Source organism: Polistes fuscatus, unplaced genomic scaffold, assembly GCF_010416935.1.
Source record: "Polistes fuscatus isolate 324 unplaced genomic scaffold, CU_Pfus_HIC Scaffold3, whole genome shotgun sequence".
NCBI lineage: Eukaryota > Metazoa > Arthropoda > Insecta > Hymenoptera > Vespidae > Polistes > Polistes fuscatus.
In genome coordinates, this window is record NW_025113107.1 from 1,343,417 (window position 1) to 1,366,785 (window position 23,369).

At 34.1% G+C, this 23,369-nt stretch overlaps 1 protein-coding gene across 3 annotated transcripts in view; it reads left to right on the forward strand.

The window, feature by feature from the left end:
• The window catches only part of LOC122520021 (MOXD1 homolog 2), a 180,565-nt gene that overhangs the window by 129,424 nt on the left and 27,772 nt on the right, over positions 1 to 23,369 (forward strand). For all 3 annotated transcript variants that reach the window (XM_043639903.1, XM_043639905.1, XM_043639904.1), the window contains exon 3: positions 9,428 to 9,577. In XM_043639903.1, the coding sequence (XP_043495838.1) occupies positions 9,428 to 9,577 (150 nt within the window). The remainder of the gene's footprint in view (positions 1 to 9,427; positions 9,578 to 23,369) is intronic.

Below are 23,369 nucleotides of genomic sequence, written 5' to 3' on the forward strand. Positions count from 1 at the left end.
GACTATACTATCACATGGTTCGATCTTTCCCAAAGCATGCTCGTCGTAATCCTTTGGAAACTTCTCAGATTACTCTTTCAGCATCTTGATCTTTTTGGTTTCTTATTTATAAGTCCCATACACTTTTGACACTCATCTCATTTCGCGAACCCCAAAGGGTTTTCTCTCTCTCTCTCTCTCTCTCACTCCATTCTCGATGCATACTCTACCTGTTTGAAGGAAGACGTTATTGACGTCTCGAAGGTGTTAGAAAGATCAAGTCAAGTGTTTCTTTATATCTTCTCACTTTTTTCGTCTCCCTTTTTTTTCTTCTCTCCTTCTTTCGAATGAAACGCGCCGACTCGACCATTTTACAAGCCCACGCCAAAGATCAAAGTAAGAGGAAACGACGTGGGTGCTTCGAATTCTCCCAACTCTGGAGAGTTTCTTAGTTCTTTCTAGTGAAATTGGAGGCGCGATAAAACGATCTTTCAACGATCTTGAATTCGTCGTCTTTTCATTTCTTATTACTTCCCTTTTACGAAATGGTTAAAACGTTCGATAGACTTTTAAATACGTCTTTTCTTTTTTTTATCTTTGTATCCCTTTATTGATGTTCATTTATTTATATATTTATTATGCACCCTTTGATACATAAATTGGATTAATTGGAATTAACATTAATGATCATTTTATTAAAACAGATATAATAATTATACGAAATATTTATTATGCTGTTAAATGTATAATAAAACATAGTTTCTAAGATTTCTTGATAATACATTGAAGAGTAAAAAGATTTATTATATTTGAACTATTTAATAAGATATTTAATCCATCTTAGTTATAAACAAAATATATCAAATAATATTCTTTTCTTATTTAAATATTTAAGAATATCATCACAATTAAACGACATTGATTTATTATCACTATAAATTACAAAGAATTTCTTTATACCAACGAATAAATGATGTTAAAGATTTAAGATAAATTTAGGACAGATACAAAAGTACGAATTTGAAGTAATACACATCTTTTTATAGAATATTTTTCCTAGTCGAATCTTCTTCTTCTTCATTTTCTTCTTCTTCTCTCGTTCTTCGTAACTTTTTCGAAGACAGCGTATACCTACTACACAACATACATAAGTCCACACATACATACATACACACACATATATGTCTTTTCTCGTCGATAGGATCGCGTTTTATTCTGGCACGATTAACGTCGTTGACGTTCTCCGAGGAAGAGAGATACCCTTTGCCGAACCCTTTTCGAATCCCTTCGAACGATTTAAGAAGCCCGTGCCGGCGGACTACGAAGGAGACAATCGGAGAATGGGATCGCGAGTCGAGTTTGGACTTACAAAGCGATCGCGAGATGGGACGATGGATTTAACGGGCTTGTTCTCTTGGTCGAGTTGCCTGGGAAAAGGTTCAAAGAGAATCGAACAAGAGAGAAAGAGAAAGAGAAAAAAAAGAAAAGAGAGAGAGAGAGAGAGTGGAAGAAAAGATCTCGAATGGGTTAGAAAAAAAAAAAGAAATATTTTATCTCATAATTTATATTAACTTTCCTGATTACTTCTTATAACAAATAGTTACTGTTATTAAGAATTTTCAAGAATAATAAAGAGATATGTATCCGTCTCCATTTCTTCTTTCTCTCTTTTATGAAATGACTTCGATAGACGCGAAGATAAGAAAAGAATGATGAAAAAAAAAAGAAAAGAAAAGAAGAGAAGAGTAAGAAGGTTGATCCAACGAAGAAGCAAGAAGGAAAAGGACCCGTTATGGAGATGGGGTTCCAGCAACGGACACAATGGGGTTTGTCGAGAGGGCCTGAATTCATAATCTTTCGTCCTAACGGAGCCAGCAACAGCAGCAGCACGAATACCACACCACCACCGAGCCACGATGATCCAAATATGTTTTCTGTATATAACAAAACGCTTTTATAAATGTTTATCATCAATTTAAATATTATCTGATGTGGGTGGCATTCGAGGTGGGTTAGAAGGGAAGAAGAAGAACTCTGGTCGTCGTCGTCGAACGCTGCGGTGGTAACCTCCTCGGTATTAGTGGTCCAGAATCATTCTTCCTTTCTATTCGGTTGAAAGAAGAAAGAAAGAGAGAGAGAGAGAGGTAGAGAAGATGAAGAATGGCTCCAGAGATTTTTCACTGCCTACCGCAGAGCGTCTTTTACGTCTTTCGGCCTTCCTTTCTTCACCGACGTGGTTTCATTCTCTCACACAGCGTAAACGCGCGCGCTCCTATTCTTTTCCTATCTCTCTCTCTCTCTCTCTCTCTCTCTCTCTCTCTCTTTCTCTTTTTCGTCTTTTATACTCCTCGGATGGTAAAGTTACGAATGAATTAGACCAAGGAAGAGCAAACTCTTTGCTATAGTCTTCTTCTATCTTCTCTTTCATCTCTTTTTTTTTTTTCGTCATCAAACGTCGTTCTTCGGTTCGTTCGATGAACGGTGACTTTTTTTTATATCGAACGTCAATTTTCTTTTAGAAGATATCGTTCTCTCTCTCTCTTTCTCTCTCTCTTTCGTATTAATCTTCACCGTTTTTTGCTTCACTCAAACTTTGGCGGTACAATCAAGATTCTTCGCGGATTTATTAATCATTTTTTAGATTATTTCTTTTTTGTATGTCAAGTTAGAAAGAGTGAAAAAGGTTCGTTTAATGATCGGTTATATTGATTTTATTAATTAAAAACTTTATAAAATATCTTTTGACAATATTTATTATATCATATGACCATGGTTTTATGTATATGAAATAACAAACATCGTTCTAATCGAATAAGAATTTTCGGGAGTACAAAATGTAATGGTTATAGGAACGGAACGAGAAAGTATGATATAGTTCTTTGTTTCTTTTTTTTCTCTTTTTCTTCCTTTTTCTAAAATTTATTTCCTACCTTTTACGAATACAAATGAACACGAATCGCTAGTAGCAGAGAAACGTGGTACTTTCTTACGAGAAGTGATATCGCGCACGATGTCACACGGTTAAGAGATAAAATGAAATTTATCCAGTACGATTCGCACGGGACTCGTAACTCTGTCATTTACGAGCTAATGGTTTATTACATGGAACGGTAATCGAGAAAACGCAGCAGCAACATCGTTCTCATTTTATTACAATCGAACGAACGCTCATTTTTTAAACTTTTCTTTTCTTTTCTTTTCTTTTCTTTCTTTACGCAATATTTTTGTACGATAGTACCTCAACGTTTACGTTTCTATTCATTTATTTATCTCTCTTATGTTAGTTCCAAATAAAATAAAAAAAGAATGAAAAAGTAAGAGGAAAAGGGCATCCCAAGGTTTGCGAGTCAGCATCGAGCGATATTAAATGCGACGAGAATGATTTACGAGCCGCGATGAATCGCTTTCTGGAATCTTTCTCCTTTTAGAAGTTAGATACGTATCCAGGAACGATGCAGCAACAAGAACGTACAGACCCACGATACGATACTATTTAGATATTTCGAGTATACAGAGAAGGTGCAGGGTGAGTGAAATAAATGGAGACCGGTACTAAAGTGAAATAATAGATAATCTCATTAATATTTGACCACACACATATAAATACATGTAGCATCCGTTAATCATAAATTATTATTATTAATTCGGTATCCCAAGCAACGTTACAAAATGGGCCAATGAATTGTTTTTCTTATTGGGATTTGTTCGTACGATAATTTAAAGTAATTTATTGAAAAAACCTTTCAACATTTTTTATTACCGCTATTAACCGTCCCGATTAATCGTGTCTCGAATAATTCTACTCTAACTTTTTCTTTTCCTTTTTGCCTTTCTGTTTATTACGGTCACACAATCCTTATGTTACCCATTATCTGTAGTAGTCTTTTTTTTACTGGTACTTTTCTGGTTGACCAGGATAGAGGGTAAAAGGGTGAAAGAACGAGGGTATCTGTAAAAAAAAAAATTGCAACGATTTTGTAAAATCCAATCTTTCGATTATCTCGAATCGTTGCGGCCTGAATCGAAACGAAGAGCTGCGAGAGAATAGGAGATGAGAAATACCATTCCACCTTGTACATGGATGACACTCAACCACGTTCCATATGATCCATTAACCTTTAATGTCTGTACCTTACTATACCATAGCATACCATACCATACCAATTAGCGATCTCAAGTTATTACTCGTGGTTCTGTAATCCTCGGAGTTAAGCATACCACCACCACCCATTCGTTAAATCTATTTTTTCCTTTTCGAGAATTTACGTAATAATCTCTCATATGGTAGAACTTTTTCGTAAAAGATATAATCATAGGATATTCTCGTGCCAGGTCATTCGTATCTTTCAAGTGATACAATCTAATATGAAGTTTTCAAACAAACACCTAAATATCGATTTTAATCGTTCTCTAACGCGTTACAATGTCTACCTGACATTACAGGTCTATAAAAAAGACCTATAAAAAAAAACTCTATAAAAAAGAGACACTATATAGGATTTTCTAGTGCAACAGAATTCTTCTTGGTAAAATAGAACAAATAGATAATTATTCTCTCATATTTCGAAGAATATATATGTTTCAAAGATCACATCACGCTCGGTTGCAAGTTCTCGTTAAACAATTAACACCACTCATATATATTTCATATATATCATTTCAACGGCGGGCAAAGAGTTGAGTGACCTTAGTTATAACAATTTCGTGGGATATCGGAAGATTAAAAAATGACATTTTCCCGTTCCCGTGTATCCGCTCGCACGCTCGCTCGCGTGCACACTTACTACTACCACCACTACTATTGTTCGTTTTAAAGCGCATATAAGCAAGAAAGTAAAGCCGTACTTGTTCTTATCGGATTCGCCAGATCTAGGAAACGAACGCCGTGTAGGAATGGTTATCTCGGTACGACGATTTCTATGCTCCGTGTTGCCTTCATGCAATTTTTTTTCGATCGCGTGTCGATACAAACAGTTCTCCTACTCTCTCTCTCTCTCTCTCTCTCTCTCTTTCTCTCTTTCTTTTTATTTTTGTCTTCGCTCTATTCCATTCTCCTAGTTTACTACGCTTCTTGTCGAGCGACGTTATCAATTTCATTATTTCAGCAGAACGGGTTGGCCGGGTTATAGTCGTTGTCGTGCGTTTTCACGCTCGAGAAAAGTGAGTAAACGTTGTGCTCCCAACTAAACAGAGACATATAATACACGCGCGGAAAACACTCTGGTTAATTTTCTGGTTTTTTTTTCTTTTACTTACTCATTTCTCTTTATTTTTTTTTTTTTTTCAAAAAGAACTTTCACGTATAATGATCAAGGATGAATAAAAAAAACACGACGATTATGTTAAGAGCAGCAGACAGACAGAGACCCATCCCCACTCCCCCTCTTCTCGTCCATGTCGAAGAATCAAGATGAGAGATGGGAACAAGAGTAAATATCATTCTCGTTTCGTTGGATCGTCAACGAGGCGAGTTTTACTGGGCTCCAGAGTTAAATTGTAGTTTGTGCTTGACGAAAGATAATATCGCTAAATTTCTTTGACGACGTTTCTTTCTCTCTCTCTCTCTCTCTCTCTCTCTCTCTCTCTCTCTCTGTGCGAGCTTTGCATGTTTTTTCGAGAACTCTTCTTTCTATCTTTCGATCAACAAATATCTTTTATTTTTATTATTTTTCTCCGGATGCTTTCAATATGATCACATATTTTCATCATACGAAAATATATTTGAGACAAGATAAAGAGTGAATTCTATGAAAGAATTTCCTTTCTTCTTTTATGATAATTCTTTCATTTACTTTGCGAACTGGAATATTAGAACAAAACCAAAAGTTCGCAAGTTCATTGTGTTATTTCTTAGATAGTGCAATTAATAATAAAATTACTTTATATATGTAAGTGAAATATTAATTTAAAAAGCGTACGAAATTTTGGCTCACATCCTAACAGTTCTTATCGATTTTAAATGAAATTTTCTTTTTAAAAAAACATTGTGCAACGTTTTTACAACGATTGTGTAACGTTTTTAAAAATAATGTAAGTGTCTATACTATTTTATTCGTTAGCGTAACACAACAATTGGGAGTATCGTAAAGTCGTACAAAGGATCTCGAGGGTATTGTACGAATACGCTTATTTACCGAAGTTTATGCAGTGGAAAATTAAGAAAGGGAGTATCGATCGACTTTAACGCCCAAAACGAAATCGTCCAACATTCATTTTTGTTATCCCACGTGTTGGGCTAACCATTCGTTTTGGCTTACCGTATCGAATTTAACGATCTTTTTTATTTTTTATTTTTTTTTTATTTTACATTCCTTTTTTATAACTTGTCTTCTCGGGTCAGAATGCTCGTAAAATTGATTGCCATTTAATTAATTCCTCGTTAGTGTTATCTCTTATAATTTTTATAATTGCAATTTCTCTCTAATAATCCCCTTTATTTTCATTGTTTGCCAGACGAATTGTCTTCGAGCGAATTAAACTTTTTTTTTTTTTCTATAAATGCCCTTGTTAACGAATAATCATGTTGCACTGAAACGAGCTGGTTGATAGTAATTGATTTGACTGTACTTGGATTGCGAAATTAGTTAGGTATGGAGTAGAACTCGTATAGGTACGTATTTCTACGTAGAAACACGATTTTCTATCAGTATAACTATATATTTACATAGATACTTACACAAAAATATAAATACTTATACTCACATACACATACACATATGTACACGTATGTTATACACATAAATACGACAAACTCTCGTGCTCTAAACCAGCAAATACGTGGCAATAAACGTGACGTACGGCAGACAATCGAACGAAAAGACAATTATACGTCTATGTATACGTGCACGAAGCACGTAAACATTCGAATTCCATCGTTTATAAATTTATTTCTCACTTTTATAAAGCCCAGCCTCTTTTCTTCATTGAACGTTGTTAACAACATCGTAAATCGTTAATGTTGACACGTAAAAAAATTAAACGAGTTTATCCGTGGATGTTAGAAGTAGTCAGTTTAAAAGGAAAAAACAAAACAAAACTTCTGTAAAATTGAATATCAATTATCTCGAAATATAAATTCTTCAATATTATTTATAAAATATTTATAAAATATTTATAAACTATTTATGAAATATCTCGTAGTCGGCGGTTGAAGAACGTGTTAAATGTTGAAGAGTTAAAAATATCAAATACATCGTTGCGAGATAAAAGTATTAATTACAAAAAAAAAGGCAAAGAAATAAATGTAATCTTCGTAATTAACTGCAGAATATAATTTTGCCTATGAAGTTTGAAGATTATGGTTGTTAACAAGTAAACAAATTTCTAATAATTGATTCATCTTGAACAGAAGAACACACACACACAGCCACATATATATATTTAATGAATATCTTTTATAAAAGAAATATATAATAACGTTCTCGGATGATGATAATAAAAACAAAAAACAAAAAGAATAAAGGGTGGAACATTACTGTAGGAATTTCTGTAAGCATTTCGAACGTCCCATGATATATATCCTTGTACTTAATCGTACTCCATCGACGTCGACGAGCACGTGCTTTGATCTCGTCTAGATACGGGCAATTAAACCGCGGCCATTGGCCGGTTATAGCCCGGACCGGAGCGCGCGGTCGTTGGTTGGACCGGAGCCGGAGCCTCGACAACACAGGACGAGCTGAGTTCTCTCTCTCTCTCTTTCTTTACTGTCGCCCCATCTATGACAACGCACGCTGGAATTGACGTAGTAGTATTGTGCGAGCGGTGAATTGGCCCGACATAATTGCCATAATTGCTCGTTATGTTGAATCCCTCAGCGAACGTCACGACATGCTTACACGTTCCTCGTTGTGTGTATGTGTGTGTTTCGTTAACCTTTTTTTCTTCCTTTTTATCCGATGGAAAAAGAATACTGAAATAAATTATTATATTGTTATATTGTTTGCTAATTGAAAAAAAGGAGAAAAAAATATGTACATTTTCTTTGTCCTTTTTTTTGTTTTTTTTTTTTATCCTATATTTACAATTTGTATTAAAAAGGGGTAATTAACGTTATTCGACCGCGAAAACACAAAAGATACATTTTTTTTTTCCAAAATTTTCGACGAACTCTAATAATCATCATCCCTTCCGCGACTACTAAGTTAACAAAGAATGGAAAAAGGAATAGGGACAAATAAAAGAAAGTAGAGAATGAGAGAAAGAGAGAGAAAGAGAGAACGAGTTAACGAAAAAGGGGGAACGAAATTGCCATGTAAAAGCGAGCGTACCGGGTCCGTTCTACGATAACGCGCGTGACTTCGACTACGCACGGGGATCTGCCTTTTGCGGCTAAATTCAATTTTAATAAAGCCCGCTCTTGGAAAGTGGATAGAGTAAAGTAAAAAGAAGTTAGAAAGGCTGGACAGAAAGAAGTATGAGTGAAAGTCGATGTAGAAGTTAAAAAAAAGAAAAAAAACAAAAAAGAAAGAAAAAACAAAGAAAAAAAAGTAAAAGACTTCTTCTGGCGAAGAGAAGAAAAAGGGATCCCTTACGAGGGAACAATGGCATCGAATCTTTTTGAAAGGCGTCGTCCTATCGTATAAACCGTGTCGGCCCTTTTCGAGCCGTGCAAGTGCAGAAGCCGAAGAGTTGCGGTACCTTAGCCACGAGATAATTATATCGAGGCGACGGAATGGAATTTCGTCAGAAAAACTTGTCCTCGAACCTATCGAAGAAGGTCTCAAGCGAGCTTCGACGGATAACTAACAACACTTCGTCGTCTTGTTCTTTCCGTTTTGATTATTTTGATATTTCTCTTTCTTTAACCCTTTCATTCTTAACGCCGAATATATTCGGCATCCGCACGATAATACTTTGGATCGAATCGTCCTTGCGAAAGAGTTAAAAAAATGTCTGACCGTATGAGGATATTTTTTTCATATATACTTAATAATGTCTGACCATATAAGGAAATTATTTTCTTATACTACTTATATATAAAATTTCTGACCATATGAGGATATAAAAATTCTTCTTTTTTCTTTTGCATTCTGTGGTCATTATTTACAGATATTTTTCTCACATGATTTTTGTTCCTGAACTTTCTTCGTATTTATTCTCGTTGATCGATCGGACAGAAGAGAAATTTTTTTAAATCATTCATCACGCCTTTTTTGCGTGAATATTTTAATATTGTAAAAGATCGTCCATGTCAATTTTGCTTTATTGTGTTTTAATATTTCATTCGATTTTTTCTTGATTGAAATTGGTTCTCAATTTTTCATATATGTTGTGTGTGTGTGTGTGTGTGTGTTTGATGTGTAAAGAGAGAAAGAGAGAAAGAGAAGAAATTTTCAATTTCTGGTTTAAAATTTTTATATAACTCTCATCGATGGAATTAAATTGCGGTATAGAACGATGTAATTGGCAGAGATACTCACCATTGTGGTACCCTCGTTTGTTAAAGGATCGACATATGAAGGATGTGAGCAAGGATCCAGAGGTGGATTCGAGCCAAGATTATCGTCTCCTATTGGGTTACGAGAACAAGACGCACACTGTGCTACGTTTCAGCAGAAGATACGACACATGCGACTCTAGGGATCTCAAGATCACGGTAAGCGAAATGATTTATGAGCTATGCTGAACCTGACAAACACCCTTGGCCGGTGATAGAATGCGTTCAAGACTTATCACTCCAACAAATTTCTGATTGATTTTACGTTATTATTATTTGGACGTAAATCCATATACATTGATATAACATTCATTTAATATTTTAATTAATTCGCATCGAACATAAATTAAAGTTTTGAATCGAAAAATTTGTTGTTTGCGACAACGACTGTCAAAGCAACATTCCATTAAAGTTTTTGAAATAAACTACAAGGGATTTTACAATCTAGCCCGACGCGTTAATTAATATTCGATCCAATTAGAATGAGATTAAATATTGTAACAATCTCCATTAACATAATCGAAAAGTATTTAAAGTCGAAAAGTCGCGGCGTTATCACAACTTTTCTTACCTCGGGATTTTACTTTTGATAACACGGAGTAGGATGACCTACTTCTTTATTTCACCGGTAATTAACTCAGAAATAGATTGCACGATAGAGCCACCCATTCGCTGGTGGTGTTCCGTTCAGGCTTAACTCGAAGAAAAGAGATTACGAGCGTGTTACGATTTGTTTAAGCCCGTACATCCTAGAATTTATTGCGAGCAAGGATAGGACACGAGAATACTCAAGGCTGCTGGCTGTGCTGCTTCTGATAATACTCGGATCGATGCGCGTCCCGATTCGTTTAGTTTCGCGCTTATTTCTTTACTTTCTTCTTTTTTTTTCTTTTTTTACCGATTGGCCAATCTCTTTTTTCATCTATGCAAAAGTACTGAAAGTTTTTAGATAAGAATAAAAAAAGAAAAAAGGAATAAAATAAGAATTTGAAACGTTAATCTTCCACGAAATGTAAAACGATCATTAAAGTTACGGTAAAAAAGGTATTAAATATTATACAAGATTGTAATTAGTAAGGTAATATCCAATGTCACCATACCGAAAGTCTCTTCTTCGTAACAATGTTCAAGCCTAAGGGGTAATCTTCCAATTTCGTAGTTTCTCCTTGATGTTAATCATTGTTCGTACCAACTTAATGATCGCTAATACAAGCTTATTACTTCGAAGCAGTAAGCCGAAGAACGTAACTCAAGTATGCGTTGTTAATATTTTCCGCGCCTATGCGCCAGGAAACCACGGGGTTTACGTTCTTTGCGTAATAGTTTCTCTTCCAAATTTATTTACTTTACATAGAGTATATATATATGTAAGCATTTATGTTTCTTGATTACTGGGAATATATTATATACATATATACATATATAAGCATTTATGTATACATACGTATATATAAATATATAAAATGTCTCGTTAAATTTTCACTAGAACGTTATTTTTTCTTTTTAACTACCTTTTTTTTCTTAACATACATCGTCAGAATCGAGATCGTTTATATGTTACAAAACGAAAATATCTAACATGACCGAATCGAATCAGCCTCTGTATACGCACGAACGCCTCGTATGCTATACGCTTTACATAAATACTCAATATATGTATGCTAAGGCTCAAATATTGGTAACTGATCACGAAGTTGAAGTGTTACTTCCACAAATTCCGAAACCTATGCTGCTGACGTTTCAGATATTCCCGTTTTCCTTCTCGCAAATTCTATTCTTATAGGGAAAGGAAACAAATCGTACTACGAGTCTTTTCTTTCTTAACAATCATACTTCTATGCTTTGTTGAAAAGTAGAAGATTGAACAAATCAAAAAAAAAATATATATATATAAATGAAAGAAAAAGAGATACCTAATCGCGAACTATATAAAACGTGACGTCGATCACGATATAGAATTTGTAACAAAGGAATTGCATGTCCTGCAAGTACCATGATCTCTTTCTTTATCTCTTCCTTCTATCTATCTATCTTTTTCTTTCCTTTGGTCCATCTCGCAACGGAGGGGGGGGTGGTAGGGGAAATGTCCATCTAACTGTTAAGTCATCAAAATACTTTCCAGCAAAACTAGAATCAGTCCGAAGATATTATTCTATTGAAAGAGGGATGAACGACCGAGTCAGTCATGTTATTTTTATTCTTTTATTTATTGCTTCGAAATTTTCCTCTTCACTGATCTCTCTTTCTTCTCTCCATCTTATATATATATATAAGTGGTTCTTAGTCTCGTTGATGTATCGCTTTGCTACGTGTACATCATATTTTCACATGCCGTATGTTCGTGTTTTTCGTAGAAGCATCTGAGATTGGTTAGGTTCATGGAAAGATTGAGATACGTATTATTAATCTTTGTTCTCTTTTGTTTTAATATGAAAATGAAGAAACAAATATTTAATATCTATCTTTGAACGAACAATCTATTACATTTTCAATCTAAATGTATTCTCGTCGAATAAATTTCTCATTTAGAATAAATGACAGATTTTAAAAAAGTATGCTTGTTAATAAATACTTTCTTTCTCTTTATAATATAGTAGGAAAGTGAACGTTTTTCTTTTTAATTTTTTAATGAAATTAAGAAACAGTATAAGCAACATGAGTCATTTTAATTGAACAATAGACAATATAATCTCATATATTTTAATATTAATAACAATGATATTTTTCTTTCACACCTGGATACAATGTGTCGAAAAAGTTTGTCAAATGTTCTTGTCAGAAAATTCGTGAACCTATCGGGGATATATCTGCTGGCAGAGACAGTACGTGAGCGTTGGGAATCGACGACACTTATACTATCATACGTTTCTCGAATCCATTGTTATTCGTAACGTCGGTCGGTAGTGGATTAATTGAATGAACATCAAATTAAGCAACGTTCTGTCGTAACTGGTTTACGTTAGTGTTGAGAGGGCTAGGTTGTGTGTAGTATGGTGTGAGAGTAATAGTAGATGGGAGGGGGGGATTGCAACGTTTCGATCGAGTATTAATATTACTCTACCTCCTCCTCCGACTTGTCTCTTTGTTTTAGTATGCAGACAGTTTCATCAGTGTGACGTGAAATTAAGCTCAGCTATGCCATAGATGACACGAGTACTATATCGTCTTGCGAAACGTTCCTATTTCTCTGACTATGTTGTCTATCTGTGTCTCTCTTTCTATTCCTTTCTAAATAGTATACATATACATAATATTTCTTCGTTATTAACGATAATTAATCTTCCCTTTTCTCTTTTCCTACTAGTTTCCTCTATTTCTATGGTGTTAATTAATACATTGGAACACGTCAAAGCTGAATAAACACAAAAGCAAGAAATCATTGTTTAGATTTCGTCATGGAAATATGTTTCCCTTGATATTTTACGTATAATAGAAAATTCGTATATATTCTTTTTTTTTTTTTTATTTCAGAATCAAAATCGATAACAATTGTGGAATAGATTTAATATTATCCCAGCTAGGAAATTATATTCGTTTGACGTATGGAATATTAAATGAGAATTGGAAAGCGAGAAAAATGAAAGGGAGAAAAAAGTTGTACGTAAAAAAAAGGAAAAAAGAAAAAGGAGGAGAAAACGCAGGTGGATAGTGTCGGTAGTAGTGGTACAATCATCACGTGCTCGATTTCTCACAGAATGAAAAAGAAAGTTGTGGAATACTTGGAAATTACGATAAAAATACTTCGGTTTGTGTGAATGAAAATAATATCTATAGTGCGATGTAAATATTCTAAGAAAATCTATATCGATCCCATACGTTACGATTAATTAATAATATAATTAAACATAAATATCAAATATAACGGTGTTGAAAAAAGAAAAAAGAAAGAAAAACGGCAAACGAAACTCTGAGAAAGATATTTGAATGTAGAGGTAAAGAAACGAAACGTTGCTAGGGATTTTGACGAAAGCCAGAAAAGTTTGAACCTATGCGGGGGACGGGAGGAGGGTGGTGGTGGTAGGAGTAGGACAGGTCGTGTTTAAAGGATTCCCTTGAGAAATAGAAGAAGGTAGCATTCGCAATTCCTGAATTCGAACGAAGAATATCTCGATAGGTATATAACAAGATTACTCTCAACTTTTCTCAGTCTTTCTCTATTTTTTTTTCTTCCACTCGTGCGCAACAACCTACCAAAGAATGTCCATTTCGATAGATGCCCAAGAATAGCCGTTTATTATCAAGAGGAGGAGCCTGTTCGTAGTCCTTCTTTCGCGTTGAATCCTCTTGAGTGCAGTGTCGATCGGACAGGTGAAGAAGAAGAGGGCTAGCTCAGTGCAGAAGAGGAGAGGAAATGGGGTGGGGGGGGGGAGTTCAGTGAGAGGTTCGTAAGCTTCCGTGCACATCGAAGAGGACGATGTTTCTGGGAAAAGGGATGGCTCCGATGAAAGTGGGGCTGAAAGCGGCTCTCTCTATGTGAAAGGAGCAAAAGAGAGAGACATAGAGAGAGAAAGAGTGAGTTGAAGGTAGGATGCAATATATATATATATATATATATGCATGTTGGAGGAAAACTCAGCTAGGTAGATCGGTCCTACCTTGCGAACGGAATTGGCTAGCTGACCCGTTTTCGCGTTTCTATTCTAGCTCCTATTCTGGCTTCTATTCGCGGCTGTATCTAGTTTACCACTTTGGACAGTCGGAAGGTCTCTCTCTCTCTCTTTCTCTTTATTCCGGATAGCGGAACCGATCACTATTCCAAATAGACGCTTGGATGTAAAAGGAAAATTGAATTTGACCGATGCTGGTTCCGAAAGAGAGAGAGAAAAAGAAAAGTATATATCGTGTATGTGAGAAAAAAACGAAAAAGGAAGAGAGAGAGAGAGAGAGAAAAGGCGATGGCCAGCAGGTGCAGCGCTCGATCGTGAACGCTCAAACACGTATATGACTTTAGAGAAAAAAAGAGAGAGAGAAAGAGAGAAAGAGAAAGAGAAAGAGGAAGAGAAAGAGGTGAGGTAGGTTAAAAGGGTGAACTTGGAGGAAACTATCGAACGCGACGGGAAATCGAATCAAGGAAAAAGAAGATTTTCGTGCGAGACCTCTGCTTGGGGGATGACGAACGTTTGAAGAGAATTATACCGCTGATTGAATTTCCAATCGTTTCGGATCTATTCGATTAGTTAATGGATCAGGATGGAAAGGTTGGAGAATCGGGAAAATTCGGTGATTGATTTGGTTCTCACTGTTGACGGATGGAAAAGGAAAGTTTACAGACCTAATGATTTCCCAACACAACACTTATTCAATTAGATTTGAATGATTATAATATTTATTCTTGAAGAGAGAGAGAGAGAGAGAAAGAGTAATTAATATAAGTTAAATTAAACGACTTATCGGGATTATTATTGTTAAATCATTGAAATCATAAAAAAGGATAATCTTTCAATTAAATTAGGATATTGTGTGCACCAAGAGAATAAATCTTTAAATAATAAAAAACGTAGTTAGGTAATGTGTACCTTACTGAGATAAATAAAAAGAGAAAAAAAGTTAAAATAATAATAACGATAGGAGGAAAAAGGAAGGGAAAAAACAAAAAAAAAAAAAAAGAAAAGAAATAAATCAAGTGAAAAAGAGAAAAAACACAAGTAAGAACGGAGTTAGTACGCGTTTCCCTTCTCCCTTCCCCCGGAGACGTCGTTTCGTCATTCGCGATCACTCCCGGAGGCGAAAAAGACGTCGAAGAAGGATTTGATCTCGGATCGTAGGCGCCAGTTGCGCGTCCATTTATTGAATTTCTATCTCCCACGTGGACTCGTTAAAGAACGAAGAAGAAGAAATAGAGTAAAAGAGATAAGAGAAAGAGAAAGAGAAAGAGAGAGAGCGAGAGCGACTATCCTTTTTATTTCGACGACGTCACTTTTGAAAGAAAAATATTCTTTTCTTCCCTCCGTCAATCTTCTTTTTTTTGTACGAAACATATAATATAACCATCTGCCTCTTACTTAGTGTATCCAAATTCCGTCCCCACACCGCGGAATATCCAAAGAGTAACTTATTACCCAACTAATTAAAGCTACCTTTTAATTTAATAATCTCCGCGCCCGTCCTACCCCCTCCCCTCTTCCCTGTTATATTTAATTTCAAGGGGAAACTTTTGCGAAACGATTCCGCGAGTTTCCTTCTCTCGAAATTATAATAAACTTATTAACTTGTCATTTAACAATGCGTCTACGGAGAGACAGTATATGAAGAAGTTATAACGAAAGTTCATCGCGTATTACACATATATATATATATTAGACTGTGCCAAATAAATCGACTATTTTTTTTTTTCGGTCCCATATCAAAATTTCGTTGAGAGTGACGAAAAAAAAATTGTGTCAAAATTTGAGCCCTCTATCTTCATTTTTCAGTTAGCGCTCGCTAAAATAAGAATTTTCGCCCAAAAAAGTTTTTTTTCACTTATTTTTTGGTTATAGACAATTCAATATACCAAATATTAAAAAACCCTTGGTATGGTTTTGTAGGAAATTAAATTCTCTACAAAGATGATTTTTTATCGAACTTAAAAAGTCAACAGCTTTTTTTTTATAGCTGATTAAATTACATTTCGTTCTATAATTTTCATTTTTAATTATTGATGAACACTTATTAAACTACTTCCTAACGAAAAGAACATACTAATGCAATTTTTCTAGGATTATTTATGATCTAAAAAAATAGTTTTTATGCCGTAATGAATGTAAATACTGTTGAGTAATTTATATTCTTTACTTTTAAAATAATGAATTACATGTCAATTCTATTTTTTTTTTGTTTTTCACCTTATTGATTCAAAATTCGGTGAAATTTTTCTGTTTACAGTGAGAATTGCACAAACCTATGATTGTATAAAAAATCATTAGTATTTTAATAGAAATAGATAATTACTAAAAACGAAATATCTTAAAAAATTTTAATAAATTAAAAAAATGATATGCTAATCTTTATTATTGTCTTTATTCATATGTTTTACTAGTTTTAAAGAGCTTACATTTTTTAAATAAACATTAATATAATTATGATAGACACACTTTTAATCTTGTTATATATAAATGAAACTAATAAGATCTTTACTTGAATTATTTTAAAATCAGTTATGAGATTCGAGTAAACATATTACTCACATAAATTTCGTTTGTTACAATTGGGATATTTTTTGCGATGCTCAGCAACAACTTGTAATAAAAACTGTTTTTGTTCTTCATCACAAGTGAGACTATCATTATATTTATCAATTAACGCTACAGCTCTTTCGGCAATATCATTTACAACTTTTATCGATCGAACAATTTTTAAAGAAGCCTGGTACTCGTCATCGAATTCCCATTGATCTACAGGTAAATCAAGAAAACTTGTAGATAAACCGAACTTCTCGAATAAAACCATCGACTTTTGAGTAACAAAATCACTTATATCTTTTGAGCCGAATGATTTTAAATCTTCTTGTTTCAAACATAACTTTCTCGTATTTTCTGTTGTACTCTGTCGATTATATTAATGTTTATTTAAAAAATGTAAGCTCTTTAAAACTAGTAAAACATATGAATAAAGACAATAATAAAGATTAGCATATCATTTTTTTAATTTATTAAAATTTTTTAAGATATTTCGTTTTTAGTAATTATCTATTTCTATTAAAATACTAATGATTTTTTATACAATCATAGGTTTGTGCAATTCTCACTGTAAACAGAAAAATTTCACCGAATTTTGAATCAATAAGGTGAAAAACAAAAAAAAATAGAATTGACATGTAATTCATTATTTTAAAAGTAAAGAATATAAATTACTCAACAGTATTTACATTCATTACGGCATAAAAACTATTTTTTAGATCATAAATATCCTAGAAAAATTGCATTAGTATGTTCTTTTCGTTAGGAAGTAGTTTAATAAGTGTTCATCAATAATTAAAATGAAAATTATAGAACGAAATGTAATTTAATCAGCTATAAAAAAAAAGCTGTTGACTTTTTAAGTTCGATAAAAAATCATCTTTGTAGAGAATTTAATTTCCTACAAAACCATACCAAGGGTTTTTTAATATTTGGTATATTGAATTGTCTATAACCAAAAAATAAGTGAAAAAAAACTTTTTTGGGCGAAAATTCTTATTTTAGCGAGCGCTAACTGAAAAATGAAGATAGAGGGCTCAAATTTTGACACAATTTTTTTTTCGTCACTCTCAACGAAATTTTGATATGGGACCGAAAAAAAAAAAATAGTCGATTTATTTGGCACAGTCTAATATATATATATATATAAGTTATACTTACACTATTACTACTATTACTAGGTACAGATACATAAGTTGTAAATATATGTATAGATAATATATTATTCGGAGAAATGTATTTGTTTAGTAACATTTTTACTTGAACAACGATAGTACACAATTACTTAACGTCAATGTTTTTCTGTTTGGTAGATATTTTTTCTTCTTCTTCTTCTTCTTTTTACTCACGAAGCAATCCATATACTTTCTTACATCTATTGCTCTCACTTCTTTAATATGTTTGTTATAGAAAAAGAAAGAAAGAGAGAAGAAGATGGATCGAAATCGATTGCTTAGCTACTAGTGGATACTCTACGAACGCGTACACTCGTTCGGTAACTAATGACAGTTCACGAAACTTTTACGGCCTTCTTCTAAGTTTTCCAATCGACCAAAAACTCACAGACTGGCATTTACCTAAGAGAATTTACTCTGCGATATAACGTTATCTCTCTTTTCGTTTTTCCCTCTGGTCTGTCTTTCTTCTCTTTTCTTCTCTCTCTCTCTCTCTCTCTCTCTCTCTCTCTTTTACCCTTTAACCCTTACCCTCTGTCCTTCCATTGAAATCTTTCCTTTCAATGGAGGGAACACTTCGGCTTTCCAATCATCATCGATGTCTCGATTCTCGTTCTCTCCTTGTTTCTTATCTGATGGCTCGTTCGAAACTCACCGTGAACGAAATTAACAGAAAGAGAAGAAGATGATGAAGAAGAAGAAGAAGAAGAAGAAGAAAAAGAAAGAAAAAAGAAGAAGTATAAGTTGAAAGTTTTTAAGAAGAAATGACCGGAAGAGAAGTAATCAAAAAACAATCGTGGATAATCGAGGAGAAGACTCGTTTTCTTTTTATATTTGTTCTTTTTTTTATACTTGCGAAAAGCTCCGGCTATAAAATTTAATTAAAATCCTTAACTTTACATCCCCTTTAAAATGTATCTATTCAATGTTACTCACCAGCGACTTTGGTACAACTGCGTTTCATTTGATTCGTAATTATACACGAAGCTGGGCATTAAATCCATGCGTCGGATTACGTTTAATTCCTTGTTGGAAACCTAATGCCGAAGACCTGAAGAAGGTACGGATTAGTTAAAGATTAAGCTCCGTTAGATAGATACTTGAGATTCAATAGTCGTTTCTCGTTTAATAGTCGACTTCTATTGTGGATTGTTTTTTTTTTAAATCAATGTTTCATTTGGTTATTGTTTCTTGCTTCATACGATTTTTGGATATTTCAACGAAAGTTCGTATTTTTCTGTTTCTTTTTTTTTTCTTTTTTCTCTCTTAATCAAAAAGTTTCGAAAGATCTTTCACACGATATTCGTGTATCCACTCCGAATTCGATTCGGCGGCGTTTAGGAAATCCTTAATAATGTCTGTAAAATTTAGCTACGGGCAAATCGCAAATGTATATGCTAGGAAAGCGAGCCAGGGAGCTTAACTGCTTACACCGAAGCTTAAATTAAGGGTGGCGTTCGCTCGCAAGCTTGGAACAGCGTTAACCAATTTTATCGTGACCGTTGGACATGTAAATTAGCTGCATACAAAATAAGCTAATGTAAAGCGGAAGCTATCGTATTTATAGGCTCCACTATGGCTGAACTGGACAGAACGTTCGACGTGAGGGGGGGGGTTAGTAGAGCTTTAAAGGGTAGCGGAGAACGATCATGCAATTTTAAGCTGAATTCTGACCAAACCGCCTCTTGTTTCCTCCTCGTTTCTCCTCGTTCGCCTCTCGTTTTTCCACGTTTTCGTCGTTATAAAACAAAACCGGTACGCAAGCCGAAAACATCAGCACGAATTTTTGTTGCCTGTATATTCCTAAATAATCATCTTCTCGTAACGAATTTTACTTAAGCTAAATTTCATAGCGATATTGGTTATATAGGTATATATATCGTTTTGCCATATTCCATCGAACCAATCGTATTTTATTAATACTATTTTAACGAATCAAATCCTTATAGTCCATAGGGGAATAGGGGAAATATTAAATATTATTACGCGTCGTATCAACTGAATACTTTGATTAAAGAAATTCATCGTAAATCTATACAACAAATTAACCGACACATTTTCTTCTCTCTCTCTCTCCCTCTCTGTTAGCAATGGAATTTTAACGATTAAATATATACCACTAGGGTGAAACAATCTGCATACTAATTAGTTGCCGTTTATAAATGCAAAGTGCAATGGCCAAGGGTAGAGGTAAAAAAGAAAAAGAAAATAATACGAACAGAGAGAAATCTACAAACGTCACGCGATTGAATGAGGACATTAATCTTTTGGGTAAGGTGACGAGGGTTGTGTTATGTTATCTCGTTACTCTAATCACGATTAGAAAGAATTAAAAATTTCATTGAACAAATATCGTTATTACTTAATTGTGTCAACGTTGTGTTTTAACTTAAAGGCCAATAAACTCGCTCGTAAATTCTCGAATAAATTATCGAGTTAAATCGTCATTTTATATTTTTCTTTTTATTTTGTTTTCTTCATATAAAAATAATATCGTAGACGATGATCAATCTTAGTACGTTTACTAACCGGGTATAAAAGTTATTTCGAGAATGTTACAAAAAGGAATAGTACGAGATTATGCGAGTAATTTATTAAAACCAGATGTTCATCACGCTCATATCGGCTTCGAGAGTACAGAAAATGGCGTGTTCCTTTTTTTCTTTTATTTTTTCGCCGGAAAGGAAAAAAAAAGATATATATAAAATCCAACAAAGTATGTCCGCAACGGGAGGAAGCGTAGCGAAAACGAGAAGGAACGCTTTTAGGAACGACCAAAGACCACCCAAGCTTTCGCTTAACATCCACCACTCTATGGCAATTCATCCTCCCTTGCACTCTATCACTTTTACTCTCTCTCTCTCTCTCTCTCTCTCTCTCTCTCTCTCTCTCTCCCTCTCTATCTCTCGCTTGTACTCTATTTAATCCATTTAAACAAGCAGATTAATTAGATTGTAATATTCATGGTTAACTTTATTAATGTCTCTAGTCTGGAAGAACATAGAAAACCCTTTTTACGCGAAATTTTTTTTTCTTCTCTGGTCGGAGCAATTATAATGATACCATAACGATTTAGTAGCTTTTAATGGTACGATCTTTGAAAGGGAATTATTTTCCCTTTTCTTTGATCCGAAAACATTTTGGAAGTTAATCGAGCGTGATATAACTTTTCTTTTCCTTTTTCTTTTTTTTTCTTTTTTCTACGATAGAATCGTTCTAAAAAAAACTTCGTTAAACTAAAATTGATTAACAACGTAATATTAAAGAGTGATAAGTAACGAACCGAGGAATTTGCTTTTGGAATAAAGTAAGGGAGGCTTTCTAAGGCATTAATAACTTTCGGATAGAAATCGATTGAGTGCTAAGCGAAGCGTTTAAACTGCTCGATCATGTCTTAAACGCCAGATAGGAAATACCCTCTGGCAGCGATAATGCAACTATTATGTCTGCGGTTATCCTTTAAATCGAAGCCGGCGCAGTTTAATAGCTGTGAGAAACTGCCGAGTTGATTTTGTATTCCGTAGAAGATCCACGCAAACCCTGCGTTTATCGACATCGAATAGAAACGTTCAGCGTAACGTAACACATCAAACATATTGGAATTTTCATTATTGGATTGTTGCAATTAATAATGCTACGAAATAATCTAGGTCAATTATTATTGTGTCGATAACGAATAACTTTCTCAAAAATTGTATCCTTTTTACCATCTATCGTCGTCGTTTCGAATATAATACGAATTATTATTATTATTATTATTATAATAATATTCTCTCGATAAATTTGGTTTAATTTATATTATGAACGAGAGAATTCGATACAAGTTGAGAATCGAGTAGTTTGAAACTGAGTGAATTTTGTCACACAATGGCCTGGACCATTTCTCTCAGTACTTTTCCATTAAAGTTATCATAACCAGCACATGCGGCGGTAAAAGTGGGTAGAAATCGGCCAACAGTGAGTATAAAAAATAAAAAAAAAAAAAAGAAAGAAAGAAAAAATAATCGGCCCAAAGCTTCTACTACTAGAAGAGGAAAGGTAGAACCATTCCGAGACTTTTATACTTTTTAATGAAACCGCGTTCGTTATCATCGGTGAGAGCAATGACTACTGTGTTTGAGTTTTACCGAGTATACTCTCTTGGGGATTTAATCGTAATAGAACCTACCGCAGGAAATATCTAACCCTTTTTTTTATTTTCTCACTCCAAGCGAAAAATCTCGAATTTGAAAAAATAAATGTTTATTCTCCTTCTACGTAGATTTCTATATACAATTACTTGTTGTAATATTTCGATAATTTTTAATAAAGACAAACCATTTTATTTTGAAGCCATAAATGATTCCGCAACTCGCAGTAGCTATTATTCGAGTAAATTTGGTTAAATAAAATGGAAACAAGAGTTAAAGCGTATATTTATTCTACATATCTACGTATATATATATATATATCTACATATCTACCTATTCACATTTACGAGAACGAGGTTAACAAGGTGTGTGTGGTGGTGGAGGTAGGTGCTTTCACACACGTATGCGTTTATGTGCAAAGATGGAAGACATACGCGTAGTAGAGAGAAAGCTTCTCTCCTCTTTGGCAAACCACTCTTCCGCCCACCCTCCGAACAGGCGGAAGTTAAACGAAGAGGTAATCCCAAGCAAATATCTCGGAATCAGCGATAGTTCGACTAACTTACGGCCGAACAACTCTTTCTCGTTTCCGCACTCTCGGGTTATCGCGCATAATATATCGTTCTCTTACTGGAGAATTTCCTTTCTCTCTCTTTCTCTCTCTCTTATTCTATCTTTTTCCATCTTTCTATCTGCTTTTCGTTCTCTAAAACGCGTTTCCTGCCGTGGGAATTTGCAAGTAGGCTCCCTGAACCTGTAACCGTTCGACGAACTCTTTTTACCTTCTTTAAGCTCATTTAAGCCGGCTTAAGATTCCAAAAAGTGTAACAAACAGAACAGGTACACGAAATCACGCTTGTAATTTCAAGACATTTTGCGATCGTACATAGAGTAATTTAAAAGATACATAAATTATTAATCGTATATTTTTATCTTATGATCATTCGTATTAATTTTTATTTTGATTGGAATATTAGGACTTACAATTTGTTATATATAATTGGGAGATTTTTGTTACAAATTTACTCATCTCATTTGAAATAATTATTAATATAAATTGAAATCGGATATGAATATAAACATTGTACATGCATACCACGTACATTGCTTAGCACGTTTAAAATCATAGTTAATAGATAAAACAATATATATATATATATATACATACATACATGTAGAGACTATGTTACAACTAGATTTAAATAGATATCATATTCATAATTACGCGTTTTGTTATATTATATTATATTATATTATATTAGGAGTCAAGTTAGGAAAAGAAAAAAGAAAAATAATATGCTACTCCGACGATGCAGTAATCATGTCGGAAGACGATTGATTTGAAAAGACGACAGGCAAACTTAACATGACTATTTCGACGCAAAAAACTGAATCACTCACCATCTCCAAGGAGCCCAGACGATGCAAGTTAGCTGTATATAACAAAAGCGTAAACCAAGTTATGCGATTCAAATATCTAGGAGCAATT